Genomic DNA, 24,049 nt, shown 5'->3' on the forward strand with positions numbered 1-24,049 from the left:
GCCTTGCTCTGCCCAAGAGGATGTCTGTTGTGAAGACAGAAGTAACATCCATAACGATCCTGTATGCTCTTAACAGAAATGCTTCCTTGTGGTTATTTTGTTGTAGCTTTCTGCAATCAGTAGAAGTTGTTTGTACAGACAACTGTGGTTTTTCTGGGGACAATTTGTGATTGTAGGGTGAATTTTACAGGTACCTATAGAATTGTGGTTTGTGACGGTCTTTCTGTTTAATGAAGCACATGCCTTTGATCCCTTCTTCTCCAACATGGCTCTATTCAATAACACAAACTAATCTAAAACAAGATACTCTGCTACACTTGCCTTGTTCCCTGGAGAGCGTGTGGGAGAGGAAAATCATGACCCTGTTAGTTGTGTTGTCTTAACGCACTCCTGAAGGTGTTCAGTTCGGCAGCGATGAGTGTTATCAGCAAGCCTACAGAAGAGTAAGTGAATGAATCCCATAATACCTCTGTAAAGGTGCAGGATGATTAAGCTCTTGCAATCTCCAGGGATCCAACCAAAGCATGCCGCTTCATCTGGGATTGTCTTGTATAGGCTGTAGCTGTCAAGACAGTCATTAAACTTGAGGGTAGAACTGCGGTAATTTTCTATGTTTGAGAGACACGTGTCTGTCAGTTGAACTTGGTACCTTACCAAATGCATAAGTTGTAACAAGTATTCTCACTGAACTGAGCGTGTCAGGCCTTGACTCCAGGAGGAGTGTTAGAAAATTAAAGCTAGTACAAGCTTGCTTTTCGTGGTATGGGAACAGTTAAAAGATCTCTGTTTAACTGAACTCCAGTGAACAAAAAATATCCTTCTGTTTATATGCATTGAACAAATTAATAGCATTTTGTATACAATCTTAAAATGCAGAAGCAGGTTGAAGTTTTCCCCTTGTTCAGCAGGGATGGGTAAAATTCACTTTGCTGCTTCCTTACCCCCAATATTAAATTTTATTTTTAAATGCCACCCCCCCCATCACATATGCTTTTCTTTTGGAACTCTGGATCACCGAACTGGTAGATTCTTAAAGAAATTACAATTATTTCATATGTAAAAGTGCAAATTTTTACTTGGGCTTGGAAATTATTAAATGTTAGAATACTATAATATGTTAAATAACTCATTCAGTCTGTACAACAGAGCAAATGGTGATGTCTGGATGTTTGAAAACCCAAAATTTTGGGGTTTTAGCACCTTGAGGTTTCTTTGAAGTAGCTTTGTTTGGAGTACTTCCACTGAAGTTTCAAAAAACCCGAGTTGAAAGTGACCCTTCATGCTTTCTTCCTTTTTTAATTATGATAAAGAATTGCATGGGAGGGCAGATGACAGTCTGCTGACTTCTAAAGTTTCTTGGCCTGTAGATTTCACAGGCACTCAAATACTTAGTGGCAGAAGAGTCTTACTTGCATCTTAAGCTGCCTTTGGAAAATTTGGCCCCTAATTATGGGAAGCAGTCTGTCAGTTGTGTGATCATAACTAATACTTCTAAGAAGATGTAAGCTCTAGTATTTTATGGCCATCAAGCTAAACTTTAGCTTTAAGAGTATCTTCTCAAATCCTGATATTTTTGTTAATGTTAATTCTGTGGGGTTTTTCTTTTTCCTCTAAAGGCAGGTTGACACAGGTGAAAAATTATTTAGTGAATGGCTAACAATTTCAAATGTGTACTAAACTGTAGCTAATTGTATAGTTTAATCTTCAGTATTTTTTTGGATGTTCGTATAGGATATGTATGTGATCCCTAACTAGTGGGACTTGATTTTAGTTAAAAATAATTAATTCTGCTATTTAATTCAAACTAGCAAACTTGGTAGCATCAAGGTGTCTGCTGAGGAAAAGCCATCTATGATTTGAGATCAATCACTTGATGTGTGTTTATAGCTGCAAACGTGTTCGCCTTGAAAAGACTGTATTAGCCTTCTGAAATGCCTTGTTACATTAGTATTTACTTTGTTACCAAGATTTGTGTGAGCTGGAATGGTCTCTTGTTAGCGTTCTCATAGCAATGAAGCTGTTCAAAAGATTTGGGGGTTTGATGTTCTGTTGTTCGGAAGTAAAGGGGGGTGGACAAAAACTTTTGGACTGAGAAGATAGAAGTTGTGTTGTGAAAATCAGCTGTGTTTTAGTTGTAGCTGGTGTAAAAAGAACAGAACTAGGTTCTCTCAATGATAGAGATCTTGCAAAAACTTAAAAGAAATACAAATTGGTTTAATCTTGTTTACCCAGTATACTAAGGAGTTTTAAAAGAAAAAAATTTTCAATCTATAATCTGCAAATTAAAGAAAATGAAGAGCTGTCAGCATGTAATTGCGATTTTAAATCATGATGCTGAAGATGTATGTTTTCCTGCCATTTGGCCATTGTGTAAAATGGCACCATTGTGTAGCGAAGTAATGTGGGTGCTCTGCTGCCTCATAGCAAACTGCCTGTATAGGTTGTTCTGATCTTAGGAATGGAAGCAAGATGGGTTGTTTTAATTTAGCAACTTCACGATTTCAACAGTATTGTAGTGATATAGAAAGAGCTCGTTTAAAAGTCTCTAACATCAAAATTGTGTCACTGTAGCTTTACAGAACAGGATGAAGATTACATAACACTGCAAGTAAAACAGCCATATTGTTAAGGGTGAGAAAGCTTAGATAGGATATACTTAGATGACAGATCTCTACCCAGGAAAAGCTGTTTTAATGCATGTGTTCCTGGTATCTTCTGTCACTTTTTGCTGCCTTTTTTCCCCCCAGTAATTAAAATCGTTAGTAAAATATAGGTAGAGCCTCTTGTAGAGGATGCAAAGGAATGTCTGATCAGCATGATCCTGTGTGTATTCTTCTAATACGCTGTGGTTTTCCGAAATGACATGATAGGTTTTGAAATTGTTCCAGCGGCAGGAGCACGGGGCTTTATTCTCTTTGTATTTTGTATGTTTATTAGCAGGCGAAATGCTTTTGCTGCATTCTGTTACAGAAGCGTTACTGTTGACAAAGGTCCCAGCCTGTCCTGGTGTTCATACAAAGACTCTCTAGAAGTGGTGATCCCATGAATTGCAATTGTCTCTGGGTCGTCTGTGAACATATTCAGTCTTTGTCCTCGGGCCTGGGTGCATGCTCGGTGTGATGTCGTCTCATCGTGTCACGTCTTACTGAGTGGTTGCGTTAACGCACGCCGTACAGCTTGGAAAGCTAGCTTGTGAAAGCTGCTTGAATCCAAGCACTGTAGCCTTTGCCTCTTGTGATGAATTTTTGGTTTTACTTGTAGAGAGCAGGGAAATGTCACGTTGCAGCAGTTGCATAAAAGATTTCAAACACTTAATGTGGGTGGTGCTTGCGCAGCCAGGCTAGGTTACACCACACAGCTGACGTACCGTGATTTTGTAAAAGGCCCAAAATAACATGTGGTGGTTTTGGGTTTTAGCCACTGAGGACTAATAGTAGAATAACTGCTATTCTAGTGTTCCTCTCATGAAATTTTGTTTTTGCATGTGGGAAGCTTGTGTTCCTTACATGACAACTCAAATAAATCTCTTCTCTCTATAGGGTGCAGATATGGAGGAAAAACCCAACTTAATTCTCTCAACAGAATTAGCTGCTGTGAAGTTCAGTTGACCTTACAAACCACAAGCGTAGTTTTTCATTGCATGCTATGCTGGTACAAACTCATGAGCTTGTTTATATCTCAAGATGCATCTCAGAATGTTCGAAGTTTTGTGTGTGAATTCTATATTTCAAAATATAGTGACTCATATTCGCATGAAACTCAACTGTTCCAAAAATATGGATTACTTACAGATCTGGAGAATCTTAGTGCTATTTATGTTTTTAAGTTAAATGAACGTATTTATTGCTAAGTCTGAAGAATTAGTGTTGCAACAAACTGGAAGTTTGATTGAACCTCTATGTTAATATTAAGCATCTGTTGTGAAAAAGTTGGAATATGCAACTGAATATCAGTGTTCCAGAAGTCTAAAACTTGAAGCCTTTTCTGATGTGGATGAATGAATGTGCTCACACAGTGTTTAAGAAAAGCCTTTCTGATAAATGCGTTGTTTCCATTCATGTTTCAAAAGCTAAAGTAGACTAAAAATTTGAATATTTAATAATTTTTAGGGTCTAGTAATTCATATGTCTCTACACAAATATGCAGACAGTTTCAAATCCTAGAAGGACTGTTGTTCAGTACAGAAGGTATCAGCATGTGCAGGTAGCCACTGTAATGTATTTCAACACACGGTGGGACTGCTTGATCGTCAGATCTGCACAATCTGTCGTGTCCCTGTCTGACAAAGGATTTGCTGCAAGTTCTTCAGAGGACATTTTTGTATAGGCGCACCAGACTGGGATAGATACTGACTGCAACCAACAAATGTCCTACTGTGGGTTTGTTTATTAAATCCTTCTGGTGGGGAAAGGAGAAACAGTTGTCAGAAAAGAATAATGTAGGCAGCGAAGAGTTGAGCTTTATTCTGTAAGCACTCTTCAGATTCCAGATATGGTTTAGAAGAGTGGCCTGTCAGTTGTTAATCTTCTATAAATCATTGCAATTAATAGACTGGCTTAGAACTGGGTTAACGTAACTAAAAACACTTGGGGTTTATTTGTTTGGTTTTTTTTTAAAGGCAAAAATACCTGTTGGGAGAATGCACACACACAGAGTTCAAATGTTGACTGTATCTGGAGAATATTTTTATTCTAATGAGTCTGGGGATTTTAATAAGCAGGGGCTCAATGAATCTTGGAAGGGGTCGTGCTTATTCTTTGTGTTTTCTGATGGAAATGTTGGTGTGATCTGAAGTTGCAGCAGTAGTGTTTGGCACGTTGCTTTTCTCTTCATGAGCTGGCCAGAGAAGTTCAGGCCTCAAAAGCAGCTGGTTCAAACAAGTCTTCAGGCAGTCGGGCCGTAGTCGGCAGGGTCTCCCTTCAGATGTCCCCACTGTGCATAAAGGTCCAGCGTGCAGCGTGGAAGCCTTGGGCTGAGGGTATTGCTGTGTTGCAGAAGACTTCGCAGGTAGGCTGCACGTTGTTAAAAATGAATGAGACATTACAGGGTTTGTACTGATAACATCTTTAATGAGCTCTAGCTCCTAAAAATAATAGTTTGGGAACCCAGTGGCAACTGGGAATTCGATGTTTCTCCAGCAGTCGTAGTGGTTAGTCTTTCAGGAGTATCTTAAGTGAAACTGAGGAGAAAATACACTTTTCCAAGGTACTGCGTTTGGTAAAGGAAGAAGGTAATTAAACCAGCTGTAACTTACCCGTCCATTTGCCCGCCTTAGCCTTAAGACCTTGGCAAGCTGAGCACTGGGCTTTGCGGACAGGCCTTCGGGATGTCGGACCTCAGTTAAGCGAGAGCAGGTGTTTTGAGGCCTCTGCTGCGTGTGCTATGCTTCGGAGTGAACCTGAAAGGTGTAAACAGTTCGTCTTTTCATAAAGATACCAGGAATATCATGTGTTCTAAGGTATTTTTAGCTCTGACTTAAAAAAAATAAATAGAAACTTGGTGGGGGAATTGAGCTTGTTTCAGTTTGTGCAAAGGCTTCAGTTTACAGGTGGGAATTCTGAGACTTCTGGAGCTAGCACTTCCCTGGAGCATGCTGCCAGGTGGGAACTCCACGGATGGTCTGTTTTGCCAAAGCTGATGTCCTTTATCTAATCTCATCGTTTCTTTTATGAAGTTCAGCACTTCAGCTAGAAGGTCAGATAGGAAGTAAGTGTTGTTAAAAGCCAATTCTAACATGCTTCTATTTCTCTCCAGTTCTCAAATGGATAGTGTTCTGCATTCTAATAAACCCAGTATCTTTGAAGTGACAGAAGCTAGTTTAAGTTAGGAAGGTCTGGGTTTTTCTTTTGGAACTTGCTCTTTGAGAGCTTGCCAAGGCTAAGTTTGCTTGGGAATCACTAAAGGCCAGATGCTAACACTGACAGACAGGTATGATGCCTGCCTTCTGTGAAACTTTTTACTGCTGTCTTGAAAACCATAAAGCAAAAAATATGCAAGATGCAATCAAGAAAGGGTGTAAGTTTGTAAGCATAGTGCACATTTTGAAGTCACCTGTTAGAGTAGCAGTAGGAACCTTGACTCTTAAGTGTTGAAGGATGAAGCGTGATTTGTTGTCTCTGGAATGAGAAATAGGGAATTTTTCCTTTTAAACTGCAGTGGGGGTGATGAATTAAAATTCAGTCATATTATTTTTTAAGGCCTGGGGATATGAAGGTAATATCTGGTTGATAAAACTGAGGTTCAGCAATTTGTCTTCAGCTACTAGAATTTAATTGAATGGGTGAGAAGTGGAAAATGCCTTAACTAAAGCAAAACAAAAAGATCCAAACATGCTGATGATATGAAGGGACGCTTCCTGTAGAGTTGGAAGCTATGTGGTTTCATCCATCCTCACTGTTGCCAAAGCCATGTCGGTAAAAAGATTGGAATTGCCATTTGAAACATTTAATCAAGAGGCAAAGGACTTCTGCCTACTTTTCTGTAAGCAAGGCTCTCTGTAGCACCCTTTTGAAGGGCTGCATGCTGTGGCAGCTTAGAGACAGAAAAAGTCACTTACCAAGGATTGTATGAGGTTGTGTGCCACATGTGTTCCATATGTTGTATGTGCCCTAACCGTGGCTTGTTCTGGAAAACTGAGTACACCGCTAACCCTGTGAATGCATTTGGTCTCACCACTGTCACCAGGATGTGTTTTGGCACCTGCCTAACAACTGTAGGGCTGTTTTGATGGGGGACAGTTACTCTGTAAGCTTTCTTGATAGGGTTGTATGCAATATATTGTCTGAGAAATCTTTCAACAGTGGAAACTCCTCTATGCGCCTTGATGATACAAAGATAAAATTGCAGATTTTTGGCATAGCGATCTGCCTGTTAACTTGTCCTCCAAGGCAGGAGATACGAGCGGTGTTGCTGAAGTCTGAGGGCTAGTGCTTGAAGAGTTTGAATAATCCTGTTTGAGCAGATCTGAAGATTCCAGGTTTGTTGCTCACAGCTTTTATTTGGAAGAATCTGTATTTTTATAAAAAAATGGTATAGTTTTATTCTTGGACAGGTACTCAGTGTGATTCCATTTTTTGGTAATGAACACCTTCACGCGTTTCTAAATTTCTCCCTCCTGCTCCACCTGCCACCAGGGTTTTAAACTTTTCAGCACTGTTTCTTGTGTATGTCCATCACCTGATCAAGATGAAAATAGGATGAAATACTAGAAGAACCAGTTGGCTGGATTTCTTTCAACTTCTCTTGTGTTGCTTAAAAATACTGTGTTAAAAGCTTCTGTGTTACCTGACTTAGAGTAAGATTAAAGGTCATGTTAATACTGTGTTGTGAAATTTGTGTGAATTAATTTAAAAAGCTTTTTGGGTTTTATTCATTTATTTGTTGGGTCTTTTGTGTTGTTTTGTTTTTTTTAACAGGAGTCTTACCCCTCTTCATCACCAATATGGTTTGTAGAATCAGATGACCCAAACCTGACTTCAGTCTTAGAGCGTTTAGAAGATATTAAGAAGAGCAATACTCTGGTGAGCAAGTGTTTTGGTTGTTTTGGGTGTTTATTTAGCTTTGTCACGTTAACAAGCAATTAAGTAAGTGCAGTTTTGGGGTTATTTGGGGTTTTTTGGAAGCACAAGTTTCTCTTCTAAAAATATACAAACCAAAAGTAATCCAAAAGATCTGGGGCAAGGAGGAGGAGATGACTTAAATGCTCGCTTTCTGAAAGGTTAAGTTTCAGCCCCAATAATGACATGGTTTAAAGTTTTCTGAAAATACTTAAACAGTGAAATGCATGAGAACTTAAAACTATTGAATAAAACAGCTTTTCTAGAGTTTTCTTTGCATAGAGATCAGTTATGGAGGCAAAACCTTTGTGTTCTTGAGAATGTATGTTCTCCAATACATGGCTATGATACAAAGAATTCCTGCTATCAATAAAGACATAACTTGACCTGTTAGCTTCTGGTTCATCAGAACGTTCCTTAGATAGTGATAAGTTTGAGCAGTGTCGTGACTTCAGATGATTGCTATTTAAAGAAACATCTTTGCACAGATTCTAATGGTAATTTTGTATTTCGGAAAACTATCAGGCATTATATCTCACTTGAGTAAGTATTTTGATGTAGTGATAGGAGCTCTTTGTGTGTATACGTATAACATAAAAATCAACTTCACATGCTATGCATGAAAGTAAGCGTTTCTTGATGTCCTTGAATGTTACTTGGAAATAAATTTCAGCACAAATATACTTTGTTCCACAAAGAGCAGTATTGCATCCTACTGACAAATTCTGTGATTAAGAGTTGCTTTGCCTCTCCAAATTCAGCTTTATGGATATCAAATAGCCCTTAAGGGTGATCTTTATTAACAAATTATTTCAACATTTTTTTGTTTATTTTTGTGTACAGGAGTGCATGCATGCACGTGATGCATATGAAACTAATCAGTCTGCAGAATACTGTTTATTACATGGACGGTGTGCTGGCATTGGTATTTGCCTGGTTTTGGAAAAATTGAGAATATTATTTCTCGTGAAATCACTTACCTGTGATGTTTACTGGGATAATGTTAATCAAATGTACTTGACCTTAAATAAGGATGTGTAAATTTCTTTTTCTGAAGAATATTTAGGATGCATTTGACTGTTAGCAGAAATAATTAGAAACTAACAGGCGAGAGTCTTCATGGGTCTTTCCATAATTAAAAACAAAGGGGCATTGCAAAGAAACACTAGTGGTTTAGTAACCTGTCGTCAGATCCAACATAATATACAGGAGACATACCTATCAGGTGTGTATTTTCTTCTTACAACCTAAACTTTAGACTAAACTACACTTAGAAGAATGTTATAGAACTCTTAGTCTTTGTGACTTCTGTGTAGAAAAACGTTCAACAGTATGGTAGCAGAAAATGTGGGCAAATCAATCTTTTTCTGTAATACAATTTTCAGAAGGTTCTTCAGCTTGAAGCTGTGTGACTACAGCTTCAGACTAAAGGTTTTAGGCGAGGTATTTCCTATGTTTAACTACCTACAGCTTTGCTTGCAGGAAGGTAGAAAGCTTTATCACAAACATGCATAGGACTTGCTGTACTGAATTGTATATGCACATAGGCTGCTTACGTATGTTGTAAGAAAACAGTTTCTGATATCAAGATTGTACTTGCCCGTGTAAAAGCTGATGGGTTGATGTAATAGACACCTGTGGATGGCCCATTGGTTTCTCGGGAATCCACCCCACATCATGTTATGCCAAGGTGAAGACAGATGGGAGTGGTTGAAGAGACGAATACTTAAGACTACAAAAATATGACTACTTTGTTTTGCTCAAAAGGCTTGGCTTTGTGGGGTTTGGGTTTGTTTTTTCTCCCTACAACTTTTCCCCCTGCAACTCCCTCCCCTTCAAGGGTGTTAGAGCAACTCACACACAGACTTCTTGGAGTAGGATAGGAAAGGATAAGGAACTACCTGTGGAAATGCAGAGGCTTCTGACTTATCAAGCTATCTCCCAAAAAGTCACTTAGTTCAATTTAGACCTTTGGAATGTTTCAAACCAGTTTCCATTTAATTTATCTTAGCTAAAAGATGATTTGTGCCATGTTGCTCTAAACTCATAAAGTTATTGGAATGGTCAAATTTTGAACGAGAAAATTGCATTGGACGCTTCCAGGAGCTCAACTGAGCATAGCAAACGTGCTAAAAGCACTGCTAGCACATGTAGACCGATTTAGTGTTCTTTGGTATTACTCTGTCCTCTGTACTTGCTTTGTAACTTTTGACAGGTATCAGCTGTTTGGGGAACTGAAGAACATGTTCTTCAGGCACCAGAGCTTGACAGGACTATATATATATGGAAGCCTTGTCGTTTGACATCATAAAAGGAAAACTGTTTTACCATGTTAACATCATGCACATGTCTCCTGGAAAACCTCCTGTGGGTCTGAAACTGTGTTACTTACTTTGGCATCAGCATGGTGCTTTTTGCTATGAAAATTTGTCAAGGCGAAACTATAAATGCTGAAAAGTTGTTGAGAACGTGATCAGCATAGATAACATTAGGTTTGGAGGCTTAGCTACTTGGCTGTTCATACTGAACAAGCTTCAGTCAGCAGATTGAGGGGCTACAGAATTCCCTCTGACCTCTAGTGTCTCCTGAATTCCTTTTCAGATCCTGAAAATCTGCATTATGTTAGACTTGGTAGGTAGCTGAAACTGACAGCTGCCTTCTAGTGGTTGTGCCATGCAAAAGATAAATCCTTCTTCAATTTCGTTATTCTTTTTAATATAATGGAAGTTATAGTTGCAAGTCTAAAGTCTCAAATCTTACTTAATATATTTAAATATAACTGTACATGATTTGGAGGTTTTCTTTTTAAAGACAATATTGAAATGGACTTAAATTCAGATAGGCAGCTTTAATTCTCACACTCTGCAAACCTTCAGGGCTTAGACTTGCATGGAAGGCATCGAAAGTATAGAATTCCTGGGATAAGTATGTGTACAACCTGGATAAGCTGCTGTCCCCAAGCACTCTGCTTCTGTATTAAGAATTTAGATTTAGTCTCACATGACGGCATTTCAGGAAAGAATGTTGGATTTTGCAAGCTACCAATGTGGCAACAAGTAATTCTGTGTTGGGGGTCAGAGATGATATGCAGGAAGCAGCTTTGCTTTACTTTCTGAAACCGCCCGAAGCTGCTGAATGTGTGTGAGACCAGTTACTGTCACAGACTACCTGATGGCTAAGTAGGGAGTCACGCTCCAAATGACAGTTATATCCTTTTTCAGCAGTTTCCTTTGGTGGTAGGCTAAGACTTACTGATTTTTTTTTAATTATTTTTATATAGGTATAACATGTGAGTATTTAGATAGATACATACATGTAGAAGAATAAGTATGTGTATACTTGTAGTATATCTATGTTTCTTGGTAATCAGAAAACAAGCTGCTTCATAGTAGACCCAGCAGTGTATTAATGTCATTGAAAGTATCCTAACATTTTCAATGCTTTCATACTGATCTCTTTGTGCATGAAAAGGCCTCCTAATGTAGGACAGGTTTCAGAAAACTTGTTCTAAACTGTTTTCAGATTTGTAAGATGTTAATACAGGAAAAAAAATTGAGAGGTGCTTTTGTGTTCAATAACAGCATTATGGTTTCCATAACTATCCCAACTTTTCAGAACTCCTGAAGCATTAAAAGTTATAGATGTATGTATAATATTTTAATATTTTGCTGTTATTTTCATGTTAATTATAATCAATATCATTAATATATAAATTTGTCATTATATTTGTCACTGGCAGTTTACATTGTTCCTTTAATACCCCGTGAATTATTCATTCCAGTTGCTGTTTAGTTTCTGCTTTAGGCAGTTTGTATTCCAGGGAAACTATTGATGTACTGGTAGCCTGCTTTTCTCAGTAGCCCTAAAGTGTGTGTAAAGTGTATTTTACATTAGCCAAGCACGTGAAGTTAGCCTGGAAATACATGTAAATTATTAATACATGGCAGAAATCTGCTATCCTTTTTTGATACAGTCTGTTCCTGTACCATTAACACATACCAAATCATGCTAGACCCTGCTTAGAGCAGGGGGTTGGATCAGGTGGCTTCCAGGCATGTCTTTCAGCCTGCATTATCCTATGATTTTTCATATGTATGAACAGAGCATAAGGGATAATGATGATGGTCATCCATGGCAGAGGTATCAAGGATATGAAATGAATTCCTGTGGAGGAAAAACAGGAGTAAGGAAGAAGGGTTGTAGAGATGGGATCAGCTTCTCGCTCTGCCACCACCTTTGCAGGTCGTAGAAACAGATGTTGAGTAAAACAACTTAGCTATAACAATGCAGTTTCATCGTTGCATTAACCTAACCCTGAAGTGTAGGCTGCTGCCATGGGAAGGTGTCCCTGCTCTCAGCTGCATGGTCCTGCCTCACCCTGTACAGCGAAGCCGGTGCCGATGTGCTGAAGCACGTCAGGAATTGATCTGTCGTGAAGTTTCTAAGCTGTGATGTGGTTGTGTGATCTCTCTTGCCAGTGCAAATAAGAAGGTGAAAACGTGCTGGTGGAGACAGGGAGACCCCTCTTCAGGCACAGCCGCTGTGTACTCGGATCCAGGTCGTGCCAGCAGCTGGTTGCTTTGAGAGTGTCTGCATACCTTGCAGCAGTACTGTCTTCAGAGGGAAGTGAGACAGGCTTACAATGTAGGTCCTGGCTGCACAGGTTCCTTCTGAATTCAATTCAGGTGACAGGACATCCCGTGAAGAGGATGGGGAGCGGAGGAAGCAGGGCAGGAAGTGGTTCTTAACTCTTTTCCCAGCCCTTAGTGCCTTTCTGTAAAGACACATTTAATATTGTGTTCACTTGCTTTTTCAAGCTTTGGACCAGCTAAATGCTGGTGGTGGTATTCTTTCCCCACCATTTAGGCGTTTTTTGTATGCTTCACAACAGATACAAACAAATTAATGACTTGCCTAGCTTTACATAGATACACGAGAAAAATTACAGTTCCTAGAATTTTATAGTTTATGCTCCAACTCTGCATGAGGCAGTGTTGTTTGTGCAGAGGAAAATTTTCTCAACAAAAAGTGTAGCAGTGCATCTTTAAGCATCTTACACATACCGAGACTAGTAGTTCTGAGACCTGTGATTCTATCTGCCAACTGACTTTTTGATTGATCAGCCCACTTTATGACTGCTCAAAGATTTCCTGATGTTTCAGGCACCCAGAAAGTTTCAAACAGGTGTAGAGTCTTAACACTGATGAGAAATGTGATGGTTACAGAAAGCTTCTGGCAGCATAAACTATCACATCTTACGTATATACCCACAAGAAATGTGTTGCTGATATACCAATCCTTTTAGTGTCATCTGCTTTACTTTTGAGCTAAGGATGACTGTCACTAATGATATGGGAACACAAACATTGTGTGATAGAGACGATCATAATAATTCTTGCAAGGCAGGCTGGTATGTCTGTTCATGGACTCCAATAAATAACGTACCTGTTTAATAGGAATATTATTTGAGTTCTACTGGAGAAGGGAAAAGCACTGAAGCTTTCAGACAGCATAAGGACAACGTTTGCTTGTCACTGCTAGCAGTTTGGGCTTTGAAATGAGTTCTTAACCTTGAAGAGGCTGAATTTTCACTTGCAATAGGGTAAGGTAAGAGCATTTAAACTGGCCAATAGCAGGCTTTAGACATGTAGAATATTTTGGAATGATGAGATTTTTTTTTCTTAGGTGCCTTAATTTATTGTATGTTTTAAGAAATCCAGTGTACAGACACCAAATAGTGTTGTAGAGGTATCCTTTCAGGATAATGCAGTCTATGCTGTACCTTGGGTGAGGCCACGTTGCCTCAATCTCCCTCCTTTTTGGAGAGATACTCAAAGTGGAGTGGAGGCTGCTGCTCTGAGTGTAACTACTAATAGTGCCAAAGGGTATGTGTACAGAAATGGTTGTCTTGCACGCTGCCTTGCACAAGTGGCAAGGCAAACTCCCTTTAGTATCTGGAAGAAAAGTCCATAAATGGATATATAATTTGTAACAGCTTCACTTAGGGTACTGTTGTGCAAATAACGAAGTGTTGTCCTTTTTGCACATGTATTCTGCAGTCCCTTCTTTGTTTTTTTGACATAACTATGCGAAGACCTTGGGAAGCTAGGACACGCAGTAGAACAGTCTTTTATGGTCATGGCCTTAACTAGGAATCTGAGGTTGCCTAAGAAAGTTAACAGCTATGGAAATCCACTTAATTATTGTGGTGATCAAGAAGCAAACAATGTTCCTCTGTTTCTGCAGAACTAAATTTGTTTTCTGGATAGCATTACAGTGAGTGAAAGGTGTTCCCTATTTTGCAATTAACAGAACGCACGCAGTCAGTGTAACACTGAAGGCTGGGAACAGAAGTCGGTGATGGTAACAGATTGTGCCTTGGCCTGATACAAGGTAGAGCAAGCAGGCTGCCTGGGTCTCGCTCAAAGGCTGGCTGCTTAAACACCTTGTATAGTATGTGTGTTGCTTCTGGTGCCTCACTGGTGTGCCCTAGAAAGGGATTTGGGATGTAGAAAATCAGGCTGTTCCTCGGTTTTTCTGAAGACGTGGTTCTTTAACCTAGGAAACTGGAACGGGCCATCTTGTCTCGTGGAATATGACTGTTTGATTATTCCCTAGTGACTTGTGGCTGAGACAACTCTGCCTGGAATGGATGATGCTGTCAGAGCAGATTGTTCTTTTGCTCACTTTTTCACTTGACATGACGAGATGAACAGGAGCCATCTTTAACTTGCTGTGTCCTTGGTTTCCCTTTGTGGGGATTTTATTACAATGACTACAGGGAAAAAGAGGGGTCTTAAAACTTTATTCTGGTGCATGCAGATTTAAATGCTGTGCACTGACTGCAAGTTCAGTACCAACACATGAAGAAAACTCAAAATATATTGTTCTGTGCTTTGATTTAAATAGATGTTTCCATGTTTTCTTTTTTTATAGCTTCTTCAACAGCTGAAGCGATTAATATGTGACCTCTGCAGATTATATAATCTTCCTCAGCATCCAGATGTTGAAATGCTAGATCAGCCATTACCAGCTGGACAGGTAAATTAAAAAGCTGTGGCTCCTTATGGTAATGAAGGATTTGTTTTTTCAACTGCAAGAAACAAGATCATGGGAACAATTAAACCTTGTGTGAGCCAGAACTGAGATGTGAAGCACTGTTGGTTTATGGTGTCCTCAATCTGAATTTTGTTTGCAGATTCCATTTAATAATGGTGTGGTAATATTACACAATTTGCTTTGGAGTTTCTGTCTCATTGAAAGGTGTGTATGTGATACCAGTGCTGTTGGTTTAATTCCCTCCTAAATACTGTTCAAGCCAATTGCTGTGCATTCCTAGTGCTTTCCAAATTTACTTTCTTCTGAAACATAAATGTGATTAAACACTGTTTGCTTTTTCTTGAAGAGTATATGTTTTACAGTGTGCACTTGGATGAACTACTATTGATGTTTTCCTTCCTCTTCAATCCCTTGCGGAGACATGGGATATCAAGGCCATATGCTACTTTGGGTAGGGAGTGTCTGAGGTGCTATGTTTACTTTTTGTGCACTTGGCAAATTAAGAGTTGCGAAGGGCTGGGAAATGTTCTGGTTAACCAAAATGTTTTTGTATTGTGCTGAAAACAGAACTGGTAATAGACAGTAACTGTTCCTTTTTTTGGTATTTTTAATAAGATCATGATGTCGTCTTTTGCTTATACTTGTTCAGATGACACGAGTTCTGAAAATTCCTGTAGCATAACAGATGGTTTTCCTGTGGTGACAGTACTATAGTAATGACAAATAACTTGCTTAATTTTGGTCATGTGCCAAATTGTAAGCCTATAGGATTTTTCTCTCAGCCACCCACATAGCAGTGCAACTGTAAGGCAATAGGCTTGTAATATCAGGAAGTGGCTTCGTTGAAGAGTTTTGCTTATGCTCTGAAACTCAGAAACAAACTCGTGAAAGGTTTCTTAGCTAGAAATGCCAGCTGATTTTCAAGTTAAGTAAGAGTGGCTGTAGTGAGTCAAACCAGACATCCATCTAGTCCCCTGTGTTGTTCACGGCAGTGACATTCCTCCTTTACCAAAGGATGAGTGACAAAGCAGAGGACAAGCATATCAGAATGATCCTGAGTATTTCTGCAGCTCAAACTCCCTGAGCTTGAAGTGGAAAATGGAAAGCCAGGAAAAATGAACTCGATATGTGGTGTTGGTATTTTATCAAATAATCTAATAACAGTGCCTCTATGATGATAGTAATTGTTGCATAGGAGTTCTAGGTAGTGATACAAAAATCCATCAAATTTTAGGGGTCTAAATCTTGAGCTTTTTCTTGTTAGAGGTCTAGCATGTATATGGATTCTAGTCAGAGCCATGATCTGATTTCACGGTTAAAAGATCATGAGTTACAACCCGCTTGACTAGCTTGTTGCATTTGTCACTGTATCAGAATAGCGTGTTTATTATTTGAATCTGAAGTTTCCATGTAGAACTTAATGTGAAATTAATTGTGACATTCTGTTTATCTTTGCTTCATGCAAAAATCTCTTTGCTGTCATACTATAGGAAAGCATCTTTGTGTATCTTTCACATTAAACTTCAGTCATGTGCAGACCTTGCTAAATGTAACTTTTGTATATACTGCTTTCTTGTTGATGATAGACTTCCTGTTTTTTAAAGAAAGGATTTATGCAGAAACCTCATTGTTGTATTACAGAATGGAACAACAGAAGAAGTTACGTCAGAGGAGGAGGAAGAAGAAGATATGGGTGAAGTATGTGTATATGTAAGATTGTCCTAATCTAATAGACTTGTGGCATTTTGCTCTGCAGTGGCTGGCTAATTATTAAGACAGACTGTAAAATGTAATCTCCATAGAGTTCAACAGAAAAGATGATTAAAAATTTGGATGTTTACCTTGATGTCAGCTTTCACTTCAACCACAAAACTAGTGAAATTTTCTTCTTAAACCTAGATCTCAGCTGTGAGGTACTTGGATTCAGAGAATTGGACATCTGTTTGTGCTTTAGTCAAACAATACATAACATTGTGTGCCAAATCAGTAAGTTTGCATTGTTAACTGCTATTTCAAGTGGCCTATGAACTGGCTGTGATACAGTTGAAAGTGTTTCCCAAGTTGAAGCAGGCTGGCTAAGAGTAAACAATTTTCTGATTCGTTAATCAGGTGAGCTAGATTTTAACTATAATACACTGAAGGAAGTGGAAGGACATCCAAAACAGGTGTGCTAAACATTAAGGGGCTTATGTCACTGTCTGGCAACATGGTGCTCCTTTTAATGAGCTCTTTACTGTGTGAGAACCACCCCTTTTCATTACTTCTAAAATATATAAGAATAGCTCCAAGGTGCTTGCTTTTCAAACCACTATAAATAGTCTTATTGTAGAAGAACTATTCTGACTACTTCAGATTTAGATTTTAAATGAACGAGGTGTGTAGTAAGAATGAGCAACTTGTTCTCTGAATAAAAGGTCTTCCTTTAGAACATTTAAATGTTAGCAGTGTTCTGGAATTAATTTGAAACAGCCTCTCTTACACCATATTTAGCCTGATCCAGATCACGTTTCTTGGAGCCAGGGTTTCTGCAAAGGTAGTGTGTACAGTCCCATGTCCTGCCACAAGGCTCTTGTTGCTTGCAGACTTGTAAGAAGCCTTTTGCACTCTGTTCGGGTTACTTTGCACAAAAAAAATTGTCACGTCTATCGCTATTTATAAGCTGTCAGGTGGTAGTGAGTGTGGCACTGTTATCTTCAACTTTTAATCTAGTCCAATTACTAAATTGAAAAGCAGCTTATTGTTCCTAGAGCTATAGTGTTATTTTGAGAAACCTGAGCATTTTAAGGAATACTCTGTCTAAAATCTGTTACAGTTGGAGGAAAGTGTTGCTAAAGGCAAAGATTAGGTGCATTTCTTACTACATAAGACATCCTTGAATATGCATTTATGGACAGGTTTTCCTGCCATGCAAACAGACAGTGCATAAAGAGTGGCCACAGGTGTGGTGGAGCGCTGTATATTGGAGCATATCCGATAGTTACGTACACGTAGCTTGCTGGTGTGGTTGCTGTAGCCCTTCTTTTTTCATCTCAAGGCACTTACATTCTTCCCCTTCTCTCCACAAATAGCACTTGAATCACCTTGCAGGCAGTTGGTCTTAAGTTCAGAGTGCTCCTTTGCAGCAGAATAACCCCATCTCAGAATACAGAGCGGAAGGTTTTTCAGTCTTAGTCTAGAACTCGGAACCGAACTGCTGGTTTGTGTGATTAGAATACTTGACCACATAATTTCGTCTTTTACCGTAATTCCAAAATTGCTGCATCTAATCTTCTGCTGAAGTGTTCACTTTAAACAAAGGTAGCTTTCCAATACTTAACTTTCTTGAAGGGTTGCTGTAGCCCTGCCAGATACGTTAATCATTATTTGTCAGAAGTGTAATATAGCTAGGATTCTAATTGAAAAAAAAAAGTCTGTTTTCAGAAACATCTTGGAGACACTCTAACTTAGGGTCCTTTTGGATTCTCAAGCCCTGTTCAAAATGCCTTAACTTCCTTTCTTCTACTTTAACGGGCTAATTCACTACAATATTAACTTCTTGCAGAGGTTTTATTGTGCCTGTTTATGTGACCAGAAACACATAAATTTGGGTCTCATCTTTACTGTGAGGGCTCCCTACACTTCCAGTGAATACTGTTCCCTAAGGGAGTGAAATTGTAAGCAAAATAGAAATAGCAACCAACAATCACTAATAGATAGTACTGTGCAGTATGTGACTGTATCCCTAAATGCCCTTGGAAAGGGTTTCATTGAATGAAGAGCATAGTTAAGTTATTTACGGTGAATTTTCCCCTATCCTGTAGGACATTGAAGATCTGGATCACTATGATATGAAGGAGGAGGAACCAGTCGATGGGAAGAAATCTGAGGATGAAGGCATTGAAAAAGAGAACCTTGCAATCTTAGAAAAAATCAGAAAAAATCAAAGGCAAGATCACTTAAATGTGAGTTAGTGGTTTATGTTTTTTCCTTGCAATACTTCTGGTTTTAAGATGGAAATGGTTTTCAGCAAGTAAAGCTTACTGCTATGCACCTAGACATGAACTAACCTGTAGCTGACTTCCAGCATGTATAGGGCAAACATATCAAGTTATGGGACCTAAATAGCTCTTTTTGGAGATGTTTGAATAGGTCAGCTAAGATGCCAAGGCCACTTAATAAATGAACTTATGTTCCATCAAAATCTTTGGCGAGGAAGGTAGTTGTCAGTCCACATTCCACAGAGGCACAAAAGCTACTTCAGAGCACACTCATTCAGCCTGGGAGAATGCTATCATAATTTATTTTGACAAAACTGGGCTGGGGTATTCTTGGCATTTTGGATGAAGAACCGTCTTTTAGGTTTTCACTAGGGTCAACTCCTACATGTAAATCCAGGTTTCACACTTGTTAATGATCTTTAACTGCTCATCTAATCTCGAAGGTGTCTGTTTGGTTGTGTCTCTCTCTCTTGCTTGATGCCTTTGTTACGAGCATTAGTCCTCCTTGCAGAATCAGCATAAAACATCTAAGCTGTAAGCATGACTTTTGTTGCTGAGCCCTTAAATATTTAAAATAACAAATAAAGCCATATATAAAACTGACTGTGTTAAAAGTTATGGGTGACTTAGCATACTTGTCAAACCCAGGAATTCATGCTTTAGATCCATTTTATGCATGCATTTGTTTTTCAGTAATATCTATGTGCTGTGCAAATTACTGAAGGGTGGGTTTTTGCCAGCTGAAAAGCAAGGGGCCTTCAGCAGCTCTGCAGCTTTATTATCAGAGTTTTCTGAGTGATTCTGCCAGTGGGCAGTTGTAAAAAAAAAACAACAAACAAAACCCACAAACAAACCCAAACTTCTTTGTTCTTCAGAGGCTTAGAAATGTTTTGTCACAAGTGCCAAGTTCCAGAGAACCTTCTACTTCTCGAAGGTGCATGTAGAAGGGAATGATGATGTCATACAACCTTAATTTTATTTAGCCTGACTTCCAAAGAAACAAAACCTTTTATTTCACGAAGGCTTACAGAGTGTAATATGTGAAATTCGACACTCCTGTTCATGACTAATTTCAACCATCAGTAAAAGTTCTCAAGAAGATGCTTGAACTGGTGCTTGCTACTGTGTGAGCTCCTAAGTTCTTACATATTGTTTGGCAAGTCAGCAAACATGTAGGTCATGTACAGACACATGATGTATTATTTCTCATTAAGCTAATAGTTGAGGATGCGAGCAGTAGTTAGGTACAGGGAACAGGACCTGTGAGTATTTAAGGAGGGAAGATGATTTAGGATTGATATGTAGGGAACACCTGGATTTTTGCCCAAGGAACCAGCTTTGTTCCAGTTCTTACACTTGATGATTTTTCCAGTTAATATTTTATAAAAAGCTTAAATTGCACTTTAAAAATATATTAGATTCAAGAGCATTGCTGTTTCAAACCTCTTGATTTGTAGTGAGAACTATATGCATTCAAAGTGCTTGCCACTAGCCACGCCAATCCATTTTTAATATTGGATGCACTGCTGATAGATCTAGTTTCCATAAGAATTTAGGGAAAAGACTCCTTCAGTTAGAATCTTGACTGTTGTCATGAATTACTGCCCCTAAATAACTTTCATTTAGAAAAAACCTTCATTCTCTTAGTTACTGACAATTTAACATGGAAAAGAGTTTTGGTTTGTAGCCATCTGCTTTACAAAGGAAATAAACCAATAATGTTTCTGTTGGGGTTCCTCAGCTACAAGGCTTCTACTCCTGTCCCATGTGCTGTTCTAAAGACTTGAGTGCAACCCTGTAAAAAATAAAAAATACCTTAGACTTACGTTCTGCTGAAATATGCAGCATGAAGTAGCTGGCTAGAGGAGACTGCTCCTTGATTTGCGTGTGAATTCAATATTTACCTATCGGGTTGTCTGAAGGAAAGTGTACACTGTGATCACTCAATTGATCACTCAATCAGGGTAAAAAAAAACCAAACAAACCCACCCCACCCCCCCAGAAAAACCAACCAAACAAAAACAAACAAAAAACCAACAAACAACACAAAACAAAACCAAACAACAACAAACCAACCCCAAACCTGGTCAGCATTTCAATATTTTAAAGCAGGTAAACATAAGGTGCCAAACTGCTTTTGCTGTTTTAAGACTTGACTAACCTTAAACACAATGGTAACTTACTGGGTTAGTTTAAGTGTAAATGTGTGTTCACAGTTTGGGAAGATGCCTGTTGAGATTCTGTATAATTTCTGCATTTATAATGCAGACCTAATGGTAAAGACTGCCTAAATTGTTAAAGAAAGAAAATGATCTTGCAGTCTGAAGAGCATGGTCTGCTTTACTGTTATCTAAAAATTTGGTAGAACTGAATAAAGGTTTCTGTAGTCTCAACATTCTTGGTGTGGAAAGCCTCTTAAAACTTCAGACTTTCTGTTGCTATCTGTTCTTTCCCATTTGGCAAATATTGCCTTCCCATTTTCTTTTTCCCTCCACATCTAGTGGAGCTGAAATGAACACTGCTGGTTTTTTGTTTGACAACAGTAGATTCAAATTACATAATAGCAGTTTCCTATGCCAAGATGCTGTCGTTGATGCTGGTGCATAAACAAGGTCAGCTGAGTGCAGGGAACAGGGTATTCAACTGCTGCTGAGGAACTGTGGTGTGTTTTGTGGGTCACCAGAAATAGCTGTGCTGCATAAATAATTTCTCAAAGGACTTGTGAGCACTCCTAAGTGCTAGAAAACAGAAAACTATAGCTGCACTACTGACCTAGGAAGGATCTAACCTAGTAGCACTTGAATGCCCCTTTATGCTGCCAAAACACGAGCAGGACATGTTAAACACTCTCCGAGATAGCAGGTGTGCTCACTGTCCTGACATAAAGCAAAACGTAAATCGGCACGGCTCTTCACAGTGGCTTTTCTTAAAGGAGGGTATGAGTTTCACAAACCAAAATGGAGTGGCTAAACATTTCACGCAAACCACACCGTTCTCTGGGTGTGCTTTGTTTCTCAGCAGAGGGAAGCAGAATAAAGCCATGCCATTGCTACGCTTGGTGGTGGAAGAGGGAACGTGGAGCCTAATGTAGGGCTTTGACTAGTGCCCAATGCAACAAAAAGACTTTTTGGTTTCTTTATGTGTTCTTTGACCCAAATTCATGGGTCATCCTTTCGCCCCTTGACTGAAACGCAGGTTGGAGTTATGGCTCATGCTAAAGGCTTTTTCCATAGGAAAGGAGCGTGTGCGGTCCCGTTCTCACATATTCTTAACTGGCCTTGCTGCTCAAGACTTCTGCTGTAGGAGTTTTTTAGGGTTTGTGAGTGTTATACCAGTTAAGAATATACATCTACTAATCTTGTAAATGAGTTCTCTTCCTTGGTAGTATACCTAATCCTATTCATCTCAGCATTGGGAAATAAATTTGGCTTGCGGTACAGTATGTAACTTGGAGCAAGAATTAATCCTCCTCTTAACATTGTAATAACTTTAAAGAACTGCTTGCTTACTGGGAGTGAGAAAAGGTTTTTGAGCTGGAATCATTAACTTCAAATATTTAACAACTTGCTGCTGCTTGCTTTTCAGAGGTCTCTCCCCACATAGTCATTTTAGAGATTAATGCTTTTCTTATGTAGATAATGCTATTAGCTTTTTCCATTTCCTACTGAGGAGTTTATGCACTCTCCTTTAGACGTTTCAAATGTCTTCCCTTTCATCTTCAGATTTTATGAAGTCTAAGGTGTAATTTCCATTTTTAGTCTAATCCTTGAAGTAAAAATATGGATCTACTTTAACTTCCAGGAATGAGTGTACTTCTGCACAAACGCTGAGAATGTTCAGTGACAATAGAGCACAGTTTTATTCTTTAGCTCTTTGGTTTTAGGTCACTTTAGATGTCACTTTATTATCTTGGAGGAGTTTCCTTTTTTTGTGAGGTTTTTTTGGTGTGGTTTTTTTTTTTTTTTTTTTTAGCAGGTAAGTCCTGGTCTTGTGGATGAATTATCTGAAATGTATTGTGAGGCGATTTACTGTACTGTTTTGATGCCTGACAGCATTTTTCTGATCAGATAGAAAACAGACAATCCAATCTTTACATTTAGAAGTGCAGTGAACTGTACCTGAGATAACCACAGGCTGCTCCTTAAATGAGTTGTGTCTTGAGGGATGGAAGGGAAGAAGAAAACATCCAAAGGAGAAAAGCTGAGGCTGCAAAACCTATCTCTGGAGACTTAGTGCAGCAGACAGCTAGGGTAGTGGTGTGTGCTGTGCTGATTTCTGCACCGTTAGGTGTGCCCTACTGACTTGTGAATGCAGAAGCTCAGTTCTGAAGTCCTAGTTTTCTTAAAATTGCTTAACTCTTCTATAAAGTATTTTACCCAAACTTACACAGTCACACTAAAATGCTAATTAAGCATAGAAACACTTCTTAAAAATACACTGGCTTGGACCAAAGTTTCACATTTCTGACAAAGGCAGAAGCATGTCCTTAGGGGGAGGAGTTTGAGAACGGGATAAACTTGTAGTTATGTATCTCATGAGTATTTTTCATGCCCAACCGTTTTGGCTCTGGGAGTTTATGCACCAGGTGCCTCCATTATTTGCAGCTCTCATCCGTCGGCATGTTGTCCCCATAGAAGTTTACCTCCTGTAGCAGGGATTTCTCCAGTTTACTTGCTCATGGCTCTGGAGAACCACAAGTAAACTTGTACAGGAGAGGATGATCGAGTGAGATGTTTTGTGCCTGTGTGATTGTTTAATAGAAAAAAGTCACTTGGGGCTTGTCTGGCACCTTGGTTAACTTCTTCAGTTTACATATCAAATGGTTTTGCATTTCTGCTCTTTGTGTCAACCCCACATGACCGATACTTGTCAGATCCTGTGATTGACCAGTTATTTCTAAGGCAACTGTGAGTCTTGATCTCTGGAGAAATGGGAGCTTTATCTCCCTTGGAGTCGTAAGTCCCACTTTTTCAGAAGGATACTCAGTTATTTATATCTGAATTCAGTCTTTGAAATTATAATTTGTGTATAGCAAGGTACTGAAAGTTGAACTTTTTAATTTTAGTACCATTACAGTCAAAACTGAACTCACTGCTGTACTACATCATGCAGTGGTGTGATACAAGTAGTAAGTACACTCTTCTTAACTGCACTTTAACAGTAGTTATGAAAACCAAAAGTGACACCAGAATGAAGATGCTGTGTTTCAAAGCAGTGGTGTTTGACATCAAGCTACCAAGAGGTGTAGCAGTTAATCTCTGCAGGCTCCCTCTTCGACTTCCTCCAAGGGTGGTTCAGAGCACGTAAAGCAAGCTGCTGTGCTGAACTACTTAAGTTAAGCTTGCTAGCCTCTCTCTCTCGATCATAGATTACTAGTTTGCAGCCTATCGATTGCTTAGAGTAGCAAGCCTAATGATATTTAGAGTGGGCAACCCAACTAGAAAGTCCTAGGAAAAA

At 39.0% G+C, this 24,049-nt stretch overlaps 1 protein-coding gene and 1 non-coding gene across 2 annotated transcripts in view; both read left to right on the forward strand.

Moving 5' to 3' along the window:
- The window catches only part of UBE2Q2 (ubiquitin conjugating enzyme E2 Q2), a 52,831-nt gene that overhangs the window by 10,176 nt on the left and 18,606 nt on the right, over positions 1-24,049 (forward strand). Inside the window, exons 2-5 of the mRNA XM_040600446.1 lie at positions 7,416-7,520; positions 14,493-14,597; positions 16,257-16,313; positions 18,416-18,556. Of these exons, the coding sequence (XP_040456380.1) occupies positions 7,416-7,520; positions 14,493-14,597; positions 16,257-16,313; positions 18,416-18,556 (408 nt within the window). The remainder of the gene's footprint in view (positions 1-7,415; positions 7,521-14,492; positions 14,598-16,256; positions 16,314-18,415; positions 18,557-24,049) is intronic.
- On the forward strand, positions 8,549-8,615 carry LOC121092116. The gene has a single exon (XR_005829196.1). It is a non-coding gene; the product is annotated as a small nucleolar RNA SNORD78 (small nucleolar RNA).

The sequence above is a fragment of the Falco naumanni genome, chromosome 7, assembly GCF_017639655.2.
Source record: "Falco naumanni isolate bFalNau1 chromosome 7, bFalNau1.pat, whole genome shotgun sequence".
NCBI classification, from domain to species: domain Eukaryota; kingdom Metazoa; phylum Chordata; class Aves; order Falconiformes; family Falconidae; genus Falco; species Falco naumanni.